Genomic DNA, 13,375 nt, shown 5'->3' with positions numbered 1-13,375 from the left:
TCTTTTTAGAAGAAAACATGTCATAACAATAGACCAAATTTAGATAGAAACCAAACTTTCTTAGGTCTTAGTGTGTGAAAAGCAGCCTAATATTTTTTTAGTGTCAGTTTTGCATCTGATCATTCACCCTCAAGAAATTTAAAGGAAAAAAAATTTTGCTAATTTGCAAAAGAACTGGGAAACACCCTAAGAACCACCACAAAGCACGACACACCCTCAATCTTCCAGGCAATTCCATATCCCATGAAGTTGCTGTACACTTAAACAAATCTCAAAACTTGCTTGTTTTGCAATTTGATATTCATTCAAGTCATCCTATTAAGCTAAAAGATCTAGCACCTAATTTCTCTCTGACATTCTGTTCATGTAAACACACACCACTACAATGTAGATTCTTCAGCCAATGGAGAGAATCCAGCTTGAACATGGGATGCACTGGTGCACTCTACTGCTTTAGAATGCCTAACCCACGGCACCCAGAGCAGAACTCCAGTGTTGGGAGTTGCAGGGTGTGCTTCCCACTGCACAAGTTTTCACAAGGAACAAACATACAACTGAGGAAATGAATTATTCTAAACTGGCCAATCTAAAATAGTCCTCAACCACTTAATGAAAACATCTCCTTTCATCAGGCCTGACAGAGGAAAATACCATGATATTTAAATTGGGCGCTGCATGATTTTAGCTATGCGATGCTCTTCCTCTATATCAATGCATACCCTGTTTTTCAATGAGAAACCCTGATTAAAACCTCCATCCTGCACATTGATCTATGGATCAGTTAATAGAATGCTTGAATATAGGTAATTTGCATTAAAAACTTTATCTTAATGATAGACTTCGGTGCAGTTAAATCACAATTTCATCCTCTGCAAAGTAAGGCTAGATTATCATATGCTTAACAATCAGAATTTACATACACAATAAAACTGTTACCACTGCTTGCAACAAGACCAAGAATTTCAAACTGCCTAATGTTACAGTAATCAAAACTAACCTTAATTACTATAACAATGCAACTGCTGAAGTAGCAGAGTACATATACCCTCAATTATGTCATTTTGTGAGAGGGAAAAGCAAACTGATTCGGGGCACAGGCAAAGTAAGAGTCTTTTCTATTTTTCAAGTTTCCATCTTCTTGCCAAAAAAGTTCTTTCCTTTGTTTTAATTTCTTGAGCCACATGGCAGCTGTGGATGTCTGTGGGTTTACAGACAAGTGCTAGCAGCAAGTGCAGTATGTTAATGAGTATGTACTTCCTGGAAGCAGCTTAACCAGAATAAAATAAAAGAAACAAAAAGTTCCTGATGCCCTCGTTTAAATATGACAGTATTTTAGCAAAAGGATACAAGTTAACAAGGGGCAGAGGAATAACAAACTAACAATTACATTTACAAATCACTGAACAGTTTACATATTCACTCACCTAGTAACATTTTAACAGACACACAGGTAAGACACCTTGCTACTTTACTGTTAGGCTATCACAGAAATACTGTATCTCTCTAAAGGAAAAGGGGAGTGCAAGTAGAGCAGCACCTCTGCCCTTCCTAAGGGAGGAGTCGGCTCAAAATGCTCATCGGGCTTTCTCTGATAAAGATCAGCTATGTCATAGAAAAGATTTTTGCTTTCTCAGAATCTGGACATCCAATTACTTTTACATGCAGAGCGTATTTATATGCCTCCCTGATTTACTGAAAAATATTTCTAAAACCCTCAAAATTATTGCTCAAAACTACAGACAAATGACATCCCAATGTGGAGAAACCGGTTGTTTATTCTGAAGTCACCAAAACTGCGGCTTTAAAAACCCCCACAAAACAAACACCAAGGTGCTCCCACACCTTTACTGCATAGCATAATGCAAAAAAGTTAGCCTAACCCTTACTACATGTATAACAAGGAATATGTATGAGAACTAATTCTACCAGAAGCTAGCAAACACCTTTTCCTTCTGAGCAGGGAAAAGCAGAAAGTAATTTATTGAAAGAAATAAAAACTTTGTTATATTTCTTATTCTAAATAGTAAATTGGGAAAAAAAAAAAAAAAAAAAAAAAAAAAAAACACCCACACAAAACCAAACCAAGAAAACCATAAAAAACCCCCAAAAGTCCAAACCAACAAAACAAACAAATAAATACAAAATGAAAATTTAAACAGAAAAAAAAGGAATCCTTTTCTAAAATACTATTGTCTCAAAGATCCATATGGCAAGTGTAGAGAGAGAAACAAGCAATGTTTTGCTCTATTTTTCTCTACCTTCATATAACTCTAGATGTCCAACTGCTAGGTGCTAACATCTCTCACCAAAAACTTGACATCTTGAAGCAATTTCTTTTATAAACAAATGCAGATGAATAAGTGGTGGTTTGGACCAATAATTTTTTCAAGAAGTTAGCAGGGTGAGGTCTTGAAGAGCTCAATGCTAAAAATATAGACTCCTTTTTCTTGCCACCTGACCATTTCATTGCCAATGGTGCTTTCAGTGCTTTCTTTGAGTCTGCCTTTTGCCATCTGACACCTCACTGAATTGATCTGATGTGCAAAAATAATCATGGATAATCCAAAGAGATAAAACCCACATTGTTTTCTGCCTGACCTTAACTATGAATTGAAGAAATACTTGAATTGTGACCTGTGAAAGGTTTAGGAATAAAACCTGATTTTTCAACACTGCAAGTTACCAGATGGGTTCAGCTGTTTTGTGAAACCTCACTCTTAGCAGATGTGATTCTGCTGAGATGTGGAAGAAACAGCAAGGGAGATGCCAAAGAGAGGCTCAAACAAGCCCTGATCCCCACACTACAGGCAGAGCAGTAGCTCCCTCTTGCTTCTTGCTTAGCCCACCCTCTAGACTGCTATATTAACACATATATAATTGATATAAATCAATTCTCCTGCTACACAAACTAAGAGTCTCACTTTCATTTCCTGTCAGTATTCACCTTAGTTTCCACAACAGAACACGTGGGTTTCAGGGAATAAATTACGTTGGTTTTATACAAACAAAATGGGGTTCTAGCTCATGACTAGCTCTCCTGAATGCCAGGATAATACAAAGAAATAAAATGTATGTAATCCTTTTAATCCTTTCCAAACTATTGAAGGGGACAGAATTTAAAAAAAAAAAAAAAAAAAAATTGATTTTATCTTCTAGTTTTGCAGACCTAAGACAACACATTCCTCACTTCACTTACCTCCTCAGCTCTCCACTGCTACTTTGTTCTCTTTCCCATTTCCCAGGAAGCATTTCTACCTCACAGCGGAGAAACTGCTTATGGTAGGAAAATACTTGCAGTACAGCCTGAAACCACAGCTCTGCTTTTGGCAACAGCAGTAGGTCAGGCAGCTCCATTTAGTGCCTGCTATCCACTCTCTTCTCTGTGCCATATCCCACCTGCACTGGTACAACTGCTCGTGTGGCTGCAGTGAACCCAATCAGGAAGCCAAATCCAGGTTAACTAAAGTCCCTTCTGCTTTCCATTTTCTGTAGGGTTATTTTTAACCTAGATCAATCTCAGATTCAGTTCACCTTGTTGTCTCATAAATAGTTACTCCAGCACACTTGAGGGCACAGAGGCAGGAAAACAAGTGGCAGAGGATAGAAAAGCAGAACTGCAAATGAAAGAAATGCTCATGAAATAGCACCTTGCACCTGAAATAAAGGCAAAGCTTGAGAGCAGCACTGCAGGGTAGGCTTTTATCAAGTTCTAGCCCTAAAGTTCACAAATGCATATGGAAAATCCCCACTGACTCAAGGTTCCTAATGCTGAAAACTTTACAAGCTTAAATGCTAGAAGCACTGATTAAATAAAACAAAACAAACCAGTCTACTCAGGTCTGATCTGGAACTCACCTGTTGTGTAGCAGAAACAATATTCTTTATTTATCCAACCACTGTAGTTTATGGAGAAAAAAAAAAAAAAAAAAAAAAAAAAAAAAAAAAAAAAAAAAAAAAAAAAAGCGCATCTGGACAAATAAGTCCTTTATGATGCCTAGAAAGGATGCAGGCAAACCAGAAAATCTGACAACTGTACAAAAGCCTTTCCAAAGAAGCTCTGTCCAAAGGAGGGATGTGGCAGCTCCAGAAGAACTTCCACTATCTGGAGAAGACTCCCTGCCAACCTGGTGTGAAATGGAGCAGAGCCCTCCCTCCACTCCACACCATAACCTGCACTGCTGTATCCTTACATTCTGCTCCCTGTGCCAATGAGAGGCTTCATTTCTGCAGCACAGCACAGCCTTAATTAGGCTAAGGAACAAAATGACTTGAAAGACTATGAGAAATCCCAGCATTATTCAAAATACTACTTCTGATTATGTCACTTCTACAAATGCGGATGGGTAGATGAACAAACACTAAACAAACCCAGCAAGGAGGGAATGCCAAAAAATTTAAAATACTCTGTCTTTAAAGTAGTCTGAACCACAACAGCTAAATAAAAACCCATTTATCACTTGGAGGCCCTTCTGACCTTTTGTTATGCTACCATGTGGCTGTTTTTAATGAGTGATAACCTCTCTCTTTGCTAGTCCAAGCTGTGAATAAGAATTTTGTTTTTAATTAAAGCAGAATTTTCAGATGGTGCCTCTCATCACACGGTGCATACTGGTAGTCTTACATTGGTGATTACAGCAGAGGGATTTTCAGATATTTCTTCAGCAAGTAATTACAACTATTTCCTATTTTCTTATTGCTGAAACCTACCTGAGTAATAAATGATACAACCCCAACATTGTGGGAAAGAAGCTTTACATACATTGTCTGGAGATGTTATTCATGCAGACCACTCCAGCACTACTCCAATACATGTTGTTAATTGCTCTTTATACAATACATATTTTAGCTGATGTTCTGATCCAAGAACAAGGCTCCAAAAGCTACCCATTTCAAAATTGGAAAGCTAAACATAATGAGCAAATGAAAAAAGTCACTCTCTGTTGAATAAAGCTACACTCTGATTAAAAACACTCAAGCAAGAGTCTCTGGAAAAGTAACAGGGAATCAGCTACCTTGGGATAGCAATGGATACAGAGCTTTTCACCTCTACTTCACCAATTTCAATCTAATCAAGGTCAGCAGTGACAGAGCCTTGCCTCATCTAGTCTTAACAAGAAATACACTTGTGGTCTTTTTTGGTCTTCAGTAAGAATATACAACAGAATGACCAAGCAGGGAATACATGTGAAAAATATGGGAAAAACCCCTCAGTTGTTAAGAAATGTACCCAGAGGTTAAAATCTACTGGAAAAAGAAAAAGTAGAAGGCTGCATCTTCCTGTCAAGCACACTTCAAAGGAGCACTACTTAAAGAATAATTATAAGAGTTAAAAAGCAAAGAATTGACTATAATGGGAACTCTGTCATACTGAAGATACTGTAGGGAACACTTTGAGGAGAAGGAGGAGTGAATGAACATAAAACTCACATGCAGAATACACATCACACATGTTGTACTTGGCTATCTAAAGACCACAGAAGTCAAAGTTAGTAAAATCATGCTGGATTAATAGAACTGGAGATCTGGCTCCTAGGTAAGAAGATACATGTACAGAATAAGGCTTTGAAAATCATGCATAGTTTCATTTTTAAATACATTTTAAGAGCAATTTGCTACCACATACTGCACAGAAAAAAGCAGCAGACCATCTGAATCCCAGCAAATAAAATTCAGAAGCCAAGCCCACATCATCAAGAACTATTGGAAGAAGAGAAAGTTTACAAATCTTCCAGTCCCTGAAGAGTGTATTCTAATCACCTGGTCTCTCATGCAGTTTGGTTGGCTACAAAAAGCCAGATATCATACTTAAGTACTCTTGTATCTGTGGGGGGAAAAGGGGAATGGATAACGAGGGAAACAAAATACCCCAACAAAAACCACAAACAAAACACCAAGTGGTATTACTATTCATTTATAGCCAAATCTCTTGCTGTCATGTATGACATTCCTTTGCATATCTAATAGGGCAAATAATTCACAGCCATACATTGTAATTACTTTTAAAATCTGTATTATTGTGCTGTCTGAAGTAAAACACACACAAAACTTTCTACAAACTATATAGTATTGCCCGGCTGACATTCAGTCTAGTTTAGAAAGTTGTTCTAGTAAAGTTAAAATATTCCCATTTCATGTAAAATCAATGATTTTGAAAGTAACAGACTCACTTGCTGAATTAAAAAGTTATGTGACCTTTTTTAAACCTCAGATGTGTTGTAGTTATGTTTCATGCTACTTCCACAAATTATTCCAAGATAATGAATAATAATAAAGCTAACATTTTCCTACATTAATTGCAACAAACTAAGGAAGACTCCATTTTGCCTTTTAAAAAAAATGTAATTTACTACATGTTGATATTTTTAACTTCTAGGTTGCAAAAGTTCTCAACTATTGTAAGTTGAACAGCTGAAAAAAAACCCCAATAAATAATGAAGAGAATAATTAAATAAACATTAAGATGAGGAATCAGAGTAACTTTTATGGCGACTGATAATTGTCACTCTCCATATTTCGAACAAAAAATACTTATATTACTATTCTAAAAGGCCCTCAGTATTCATAGGTTGCTGTGCCCTGTAGAAAACCATGAAAGCCTTTAAAACAAAGTTTAAAATGGAGCCAGAACCCTGAAGCTTCTCATTACCAAACAACAGCTTTTAGTTTGGGCCCTCCAAGTCAAAATCCAGTGCATATTAGGAGAACCTGGAACAGAAGGCCATAGAAATAAACCCCTAACAGACTAGTGAAGCTTTCTTTTTCATATTCTGTATACACAATGTATCTTGCCCTCCCTGCTACAGAAGCCAGATTCCCTCTGTTGGTGACCAAACTTGAGAAACAACCACCACTCACATTTCATTCACCTGTAACCTCAGCCCAGTAATACTCCAAAACATTTTCTCTCATCTACTACTGGTGTTCAAATATACATGGTTTTTCCCCCACTTCATTGCCTAAGTGAAGTAACGAGTACTAAAGACATTTGACTATAAACGGAAAGCTACAATAAATGAGAAGAATATAAGTGCCTTAGTTGGGTGAACAGCATTTACTGTGCTGACCACAGACAGTGCAAGAGGTCTCAAATTACACCTCATGAACTAGTAAGGACAGTTATCAGGGGAAGCTGCGTTACCCTTCATTGTTCTTCCAGGGACCTTAGCATGCCCTTGATCCACACAATTCCATAAGCTCCATGCATGGATCAAGGGCATAACATCACCTTTAGAATTCAAAGGTGGATATTCTTCTTTTACCCTTTCAAACAACTTTAATTTTCAGTGCCCAGTAGTCTGGAATACATGCTACTGAGGACACTTAACATGCCAAACTAGAAAACTGGTTCAACAAAGTAAATAAATAATTCAGAAATATTAAATCTCCATCATATTTTATATTTCTTTGGTTTTTAGTTGCCATGTTATCATAGGAATAAATTACAATCGACATTCACTGACAGTAAACCAAAAGTTGTTTCTAATAATTAATTAGTTGCATAGTATTCATATATTATGAATCTTCCGAGGTAAGTGAATCCTGGTCTTTCCCATCACTATACCAATGATGATCAAGTCTTTCTCCTAGTTACAGGAGTTGTATCATTGTAGAGCTTTTTGCTGCTAAATATACTGAGTAATTAAACATCTGAGCTCAAAGGCTCTAGCAGCATTTCATTTTTAAACACTAACACAGGGAGGGAGAGAGGTTCTGAAGGAAACTCTTTCTGCAACCTAAAAAATTGCTGTATTTCGTAATATGAGAATTCATTAAAATGGAAGTAAACACTGCATGTTGTAGTGTTATTTAATTGCACAAACTAATAGCAGTACAGTTACCATGAATAAAAATCCAGTGTTTTGTCATCTGAAGTACTTCAAACAATCGCCATACTTATCTTTAGAGTTAGGCTAAAATACTTCCCATCAAAATTAATGCACTCAGCTAAAAAAAAAAAAACCCAAAAAATCCCAAAAAACCAACAACAAAAAAACCCCACTAAAAACTCAAATACTCAGATTTGGATTGTGAAGTCTAAAACGCCAATATAAGGCACAAGAACTGAAAGATGAAATCAGCAATCAGAACTGGGTAGGTCAGGCAGAGCCCCTGCTCCCACAGCTGGAAGCACCCACTGGAGATCCCTGGGAAGCCAGAGGAATGCTGTGTGGGCAGGACACGGCCTATGCAAATGGAGTTACCCAGTTCTACTCCAGACCTCAATAGTAAATACACAAACAGAAAAAAAACCCAAAACACAAACAAACAAAAAAATAAACCCCCAAACAAAAACAAAAAAAAACCAAACAAAAAACCCCAAACAAACCCATAAACCCCCCCAACTTCGACCTTTTAAAGTTCTTTTCCATTTTAACGCCCCAGGATTTTCCAGTAACAAAGGGTATTGTTGTCACAACACTGAGCTTGCACAACGGCCTGCTCACTACATCTTGTCTTTACCCTTATCCATCACAAACATACCCAAAGTTTTTCACTAGAAACGAAGTAAGTCAACATGCAAAAAAATAAAGTCTAGGGTTTTCTTCCTAACAACTAAATGGGCTTTATATTGTTTAAAGTTATGCTGAATTACTCAGAGGGAAAACAAAACCTAACAAAACAACAAAAACAAAGCAAACAAACGAACAGAAACACCAGCAGAAAGCTCCCTGCCATGACGAGTTCAGATCAATGCTTTTGTCTTCCATTTTACCCAGGGCTCAGGAGAGCAACGCTGTGCCGAGGGCTCTCCCGGCGCGCTCGCGAGCGATGTAAACACGCCGCGGGGCTGGGGCTGCGCCGCGGGGCGCGGGCACGGCCGCGGGGTCACCGGGGCCGCACGATCCGGGCGAGCACAGGAGTTTCTGACCTACATTCTCCGCAGCGGGATAAAAACCCTCCCGCCGCAGACGGAGCGCGACGAGCGGGCGGCCTCCCCCGCCGGCAGGGTGTGTTCGGGGGTGGGGAAAGCGAACGGGCCGGGGAGAGGATGGAGGCTGGCGGAGGCGCCGACACCTGCCCGCCGACACCGCGGCCCCGCCGCCGGCTCCTCCTCCACCGGGGACGGACACCTGCTGCGGGACAGCCGCACGCGCGGCCCGGCGGCGGCCTCGGCCCGGCGGCCGCGGGCGGGTTCGTCCCGCCGGGTTCCCGAGAGGCCGCCGAGCCCCGCGGCGGGGCCGGGGTCGGGCGAACTCCCCGCGGCGCCGCGCAGGCCGCGGCAGGGCCTGTAGGGGCGGGGGGCTCGGCCCGAGGCCGCGGGGCCTGCGGCGGCGGCGCCGCGGGGCGGGCGCGCCAGGCCCGGCCCCGGGCCCTCCTCCGGGAGCGGAGCCGGGCGGAGGCGGCGGCGGCGGCGCGTCCCCCTCACTCACCGCTCTCGATCTCGTTGCCCTTCTTGGCGGTGGCTGCGTTCCCCATGGCCGGGCCGAGGCGGGGGGGGGGCGGGAGGGATGCCGGGCGGGGGCCGGGCCGGGCTCGGCTGGCGGGGCGGCGCGGCCCGCGGGCGCGGCGGCGGCAGCGGCGGCGGAGCTGCCCTGGCCCCGCTCTGGGTCTCTGTGTCTCCGGCCGCCGCGGAGGAGGAGGCGAGCGCTCTGCCCCCTCCCCCGCCCCGCACTCGGCGGAAATGACGGCCGGGGCGGCGCCTCCTCCCGCTGCGCCGCCCGCGGGGGCGCAGCCGACCACGGCCGGGCCGCTGCCGTCGCCTCGGGCGGGGGCTGGCCCGGGGCAGGGGTCGCGGGAGCCTCGGGCGGCGCCTCCCTCCCGGCAGCGGCTCTGGGGGCCGGGGGCGGCGGGCGCCCGCGGCTGGGGCCCGCGGGGTCTCGGCAGCCTCCGCATCCCCGGCACGGCGGGCGGCGGCCCCGGAGCGCCCCCGCGGCCGCAGGGCAGGCCCGGCCCGCCCGCGGGGGTAGCGGCCGCAGCGGGGGCGAGGCCGCTGTGCCCAAGGTGACCCCGGGAGGCCGCGCGGGCCGCGGCCCTGCGGCTGTGCCCGCCCCGCGCCCCTGAGCATCCCCGAGGACACTCGCCCGGGCCTGCACCCCGGCGGCCGACGGGAGGAAACTCGCACTTGCCGCCTGTTCAGTGACTGTTTTTACACGGCTCACCAGACTATAGAAAAAAAAAAAAACCGTAGAAAGTAAGCGGGCTGCCAGGAAAGAGGTTTTTTTTTTCCTCCCCCCCTTTTGCTGCCACCCATCATAAATAGCTACAGCTACACATTTTCAAGCGGTATTGTGACTTTCAAGTTGATGCTAGCTCTCTTTATATATTTATCATGTGAAACGCTTTGAGTGTTTTAGCTCTAGAAGGAAATGCTTATCAAAAAAGGCTCTATTTTATGTGCTTCAAAGTGGAGAGAGTGGAGAGCAGAAGTGCTAATCTTATGGATCACAAACTACATATATTCTGCCAGGACAATGTGTGTGATACCCAGCCTTTTCTGGCTGCATTCTTTCTCCAAGGCTGCAGGAATTGTTCTGGCTGCCATCCTTCACAGGGGTTATCAGAATCCTCTCCTAGCACCGTGGGCTGCTTGCTGGTGAAGCACGTGCTATCGCAGCCTAACACTGAATTACCTTACTATAAGACAAGGTTTTATACACAAGCACTAATGCATACTGAAGATACTTCTAGGAAATTTCCAGTTTCCTGAGCCTGTGCAGTGGGGTACATTGTATGGGATCACTGAGCAGATCTAGCCAGTGTGTGCTCTACCTTTACAGTTGTACAAACTACCTGGATTATATGGCTGCAAAGTTTTGGGAACACTTACCTGAATTATCTTGATGTTTTGTAGGTTGAAGTTTGATCAATGAACTTTTCAGTTTAAGGGACTGTCTCCTGATTTTCTTCATCTTTTCCCTTGCATTATCCTGATCTGTGTGATACTGCTTACTTCAGGGGAGTACCTGTGTTTCTGTGATTAAAGAAGCTGTCTCTGAGGAAGCCAAGTCTCTATTGCTTTGAAGATCAGAAACAAGACTCAAACATTGTGAGGAAATAACCTGCAAACCATTGGGGGCAGTGAAACAGCTACTATTGAAGAGGGCTGTCTCATTTTGCCAAAGCTGGAATCTGTGCATCCTTTATGCACTTAAAAAGAGGTTCAGCGATTTATCAGTAATTCACTCTGCCAAGGAATGGCATGTAGATTGCAATGGCCAGATCTGCACGAGGAGAACCTAAATATGGGAAAAGGAGAGGGTACTTTTGCCATCTGTTGTCTCAATCATTCATACAATGACAAGAAATAGAACTCTGAAGTGCTGCAGTATTTAAATAAATATCTGAAGATGATATCTCAGGTAAAGATCTTATCCCAGTTTTAAATGTTTTCCCCACTCCAGCCATCATAATTTTCATTTTGGCTAGATTGAGTCTGAGTCAGCTGATTTTCATCCAGGTGCTGACAGGCATTTTGATATCCTTGAGAAGACAGCAGTGGCATCCCTAACAAATGAGATATGCTGCAGCATCTTTAGCATATTCCTGGCGTTACAGCTCATCCCTTCACTAGAAAATTATGCTGTAAAGCCTGCATAGGGGGGAATCTACCCAGGTCCAACAGACACGACTGCCCTTTGGGTCTTGGTGGACAAGGATCAGCTGGTCATTGCATGTACTCCAGCAAAACCCTACATTTACACATCCAGCACCGTATATGTGTGCATGCGTGTGCACACCAATGCAATGAAACAGGCTCTCAAATAACCACATGCTCTTAATGCACATGCAGCACTTAGGGATTTGCATAAATGTTTTTACCCAAGGACTTTCTTTGTCAGAAACCTAACAAATATAATTCAGCAGTGCTGTGAAACATTAAATGAACCATATCTATAGTCCCATTAAATGTGTAGGCAAAGATAAGAGAAATAAGGAGTTAGGGCTGGATGTTTGTAATTTCATTCACACTGCTCATGCATCTTATGCTATATTAACAAGATAATGGTCATTGATTAATTGCAAAACATACCAATGATTATAGATATATGTATGCAATCACTTAGCATTCAGACTGTCAACTCTTATTGCAGCCCTAATCTTTAGTCTCCTTAATTTTCTTATATAAAATCCTTTTTTGCTGAAATGCCTAATATCCGTGCTTATAGACAAGTATTTTGTCTTCTTTCTTTCAACACAATTGATTAAAAACGAAAGTCATGCAAATATGAAAAATGTTCTGTTTGTGTGTTTTAAAATATTTCACTAAAGGCCTGATCTGAAAATTCAAGTTTCATCTGTTTTGCTGATCTATATGAGATTTTAAAAAATATACTCTAAGAAAGTCAACTCAGCAGTTTTAGAACTGTATGGATTTGATGATGTTGTTTCTATGACACTCAGCAGGTTTTCATCCATTTTTTTACATATTTGTTGGGAACTATCAATTAGAAATATCTTAGCAAGACCAGTCCTTCACTCTGATTAATGCTAAAGCTCTGTATCAGACATATAGTTCCTTCATGAAACTCACACATTTTACCCTACACAGACTTGGAACTAAAAATGAGAGGGTCATTTCAGGACAAAAAAGATAAATTTCTTCTAGATTAAAGACTCAGGTGTTTTCAGTAGAAATCACCCGTTCATATGGTAATTACTTCCGGAGCCACATATCCTTTCACTCCATAATCATTCTGATTTCTAGATGAGATGGTGGCATTTCTGTAGCAACTACAGCAGTTGTTTTCAATACACATTTGAAACAAGTCACTAAATTTAAATCATTACGTGTCTTCATTTTCTTCTCTCGTATTTGAGGTGTGCCTGCGTTGCAAGGAGTTGGCATATACAGATTGATGGTTTAGCCCATCCATACTTATCATCCTTACCCTGAGGGTGTGGGCTCTGCTTGGGTTAGGAATATGTACCTGCCTTAGTTGGGATTCTCTTTCTGTGGCCAGCCTGCCTTACCATTGCAGCAATGCCTGTAAACTGCAGGCTTTGAATACCAAATTAGACTGCTCTTCCCAAAATCCCACGTTCCTGCATCTTTGAATACTCCTGGCAGCCTCCTTCTCTCTCCTAAACAGAATGATATATTTGGCATTTAACTCCTTGTTTTCCTTTTGAGTTGTTCCAGCCTACTGGCACATTTCCTGCTCTCAGCTAACCCCTGTTCTGCCACTGTGGGATTCTTTTCTAGCAGGTTGATAATGTGCCAAGAAGCATATGTATTTCTTTGTGAATATGGAAGATATTTTCCAAATTTTACAGCTTCTGACCTAGAAACAGGAATATTCATCACTGCAGCATAATTTCAGACCTGCCAAGAATATATCAATTATGTCATGTAGATGTGTTAAGGGAAAGGATGAAAGCAGAAGTACAGCAATTTCCCCTGCTCCCTGTACTAGCTATACAGACAGCAATAAAC

The 13,375-nt window shown here is 42.2% G+C and overlaps 1 protein-coding gene across 1 annotated transcript in view; it reads right to left on the bottom strand.

Annotated features, from left to right (window-relative positions):
- PRKACB (protein kinase cAMP-activated catalytic subunit beta) overlaps positions 1 to 9,434 on the bottom strand; it is a 67,689-nt gene extending 58,255 nt beyond the window's left edge. The window contains exon 1 of the mRNA XM_040072479.2: positions 9,372 to 9,434. Coding sequence (XP_039928413.1) covers positions 9,372 to 9,417 — 46 coding nt within the window. The 5' untranslated portion in view covers positions 9,418 to 9,434. The remainder of the gene's footprint in view (positions 1 to 9,371) is intronic.
- Between the last annotated feature and the right edge of the window lie 3,941 nt (positions 9,435 to 13,375).

Source organism: Hirundo rustica, chromosome 9 (genome assembly GCF_015227805.2).
Source record: "Hirundo rustica isolate bHirRus1 chromosome 9, bHirRus1.pri.v3, whole genome shotgun sequence".
NCBI lineage: Eukaryota > Metazoa > Chordata > Aves > Passeriformes > Hirundinidae > Hirundo > Hirundo rustica.
This window is presented reverse-complemented; position numbering and strand designations above follow the sequence as displayed.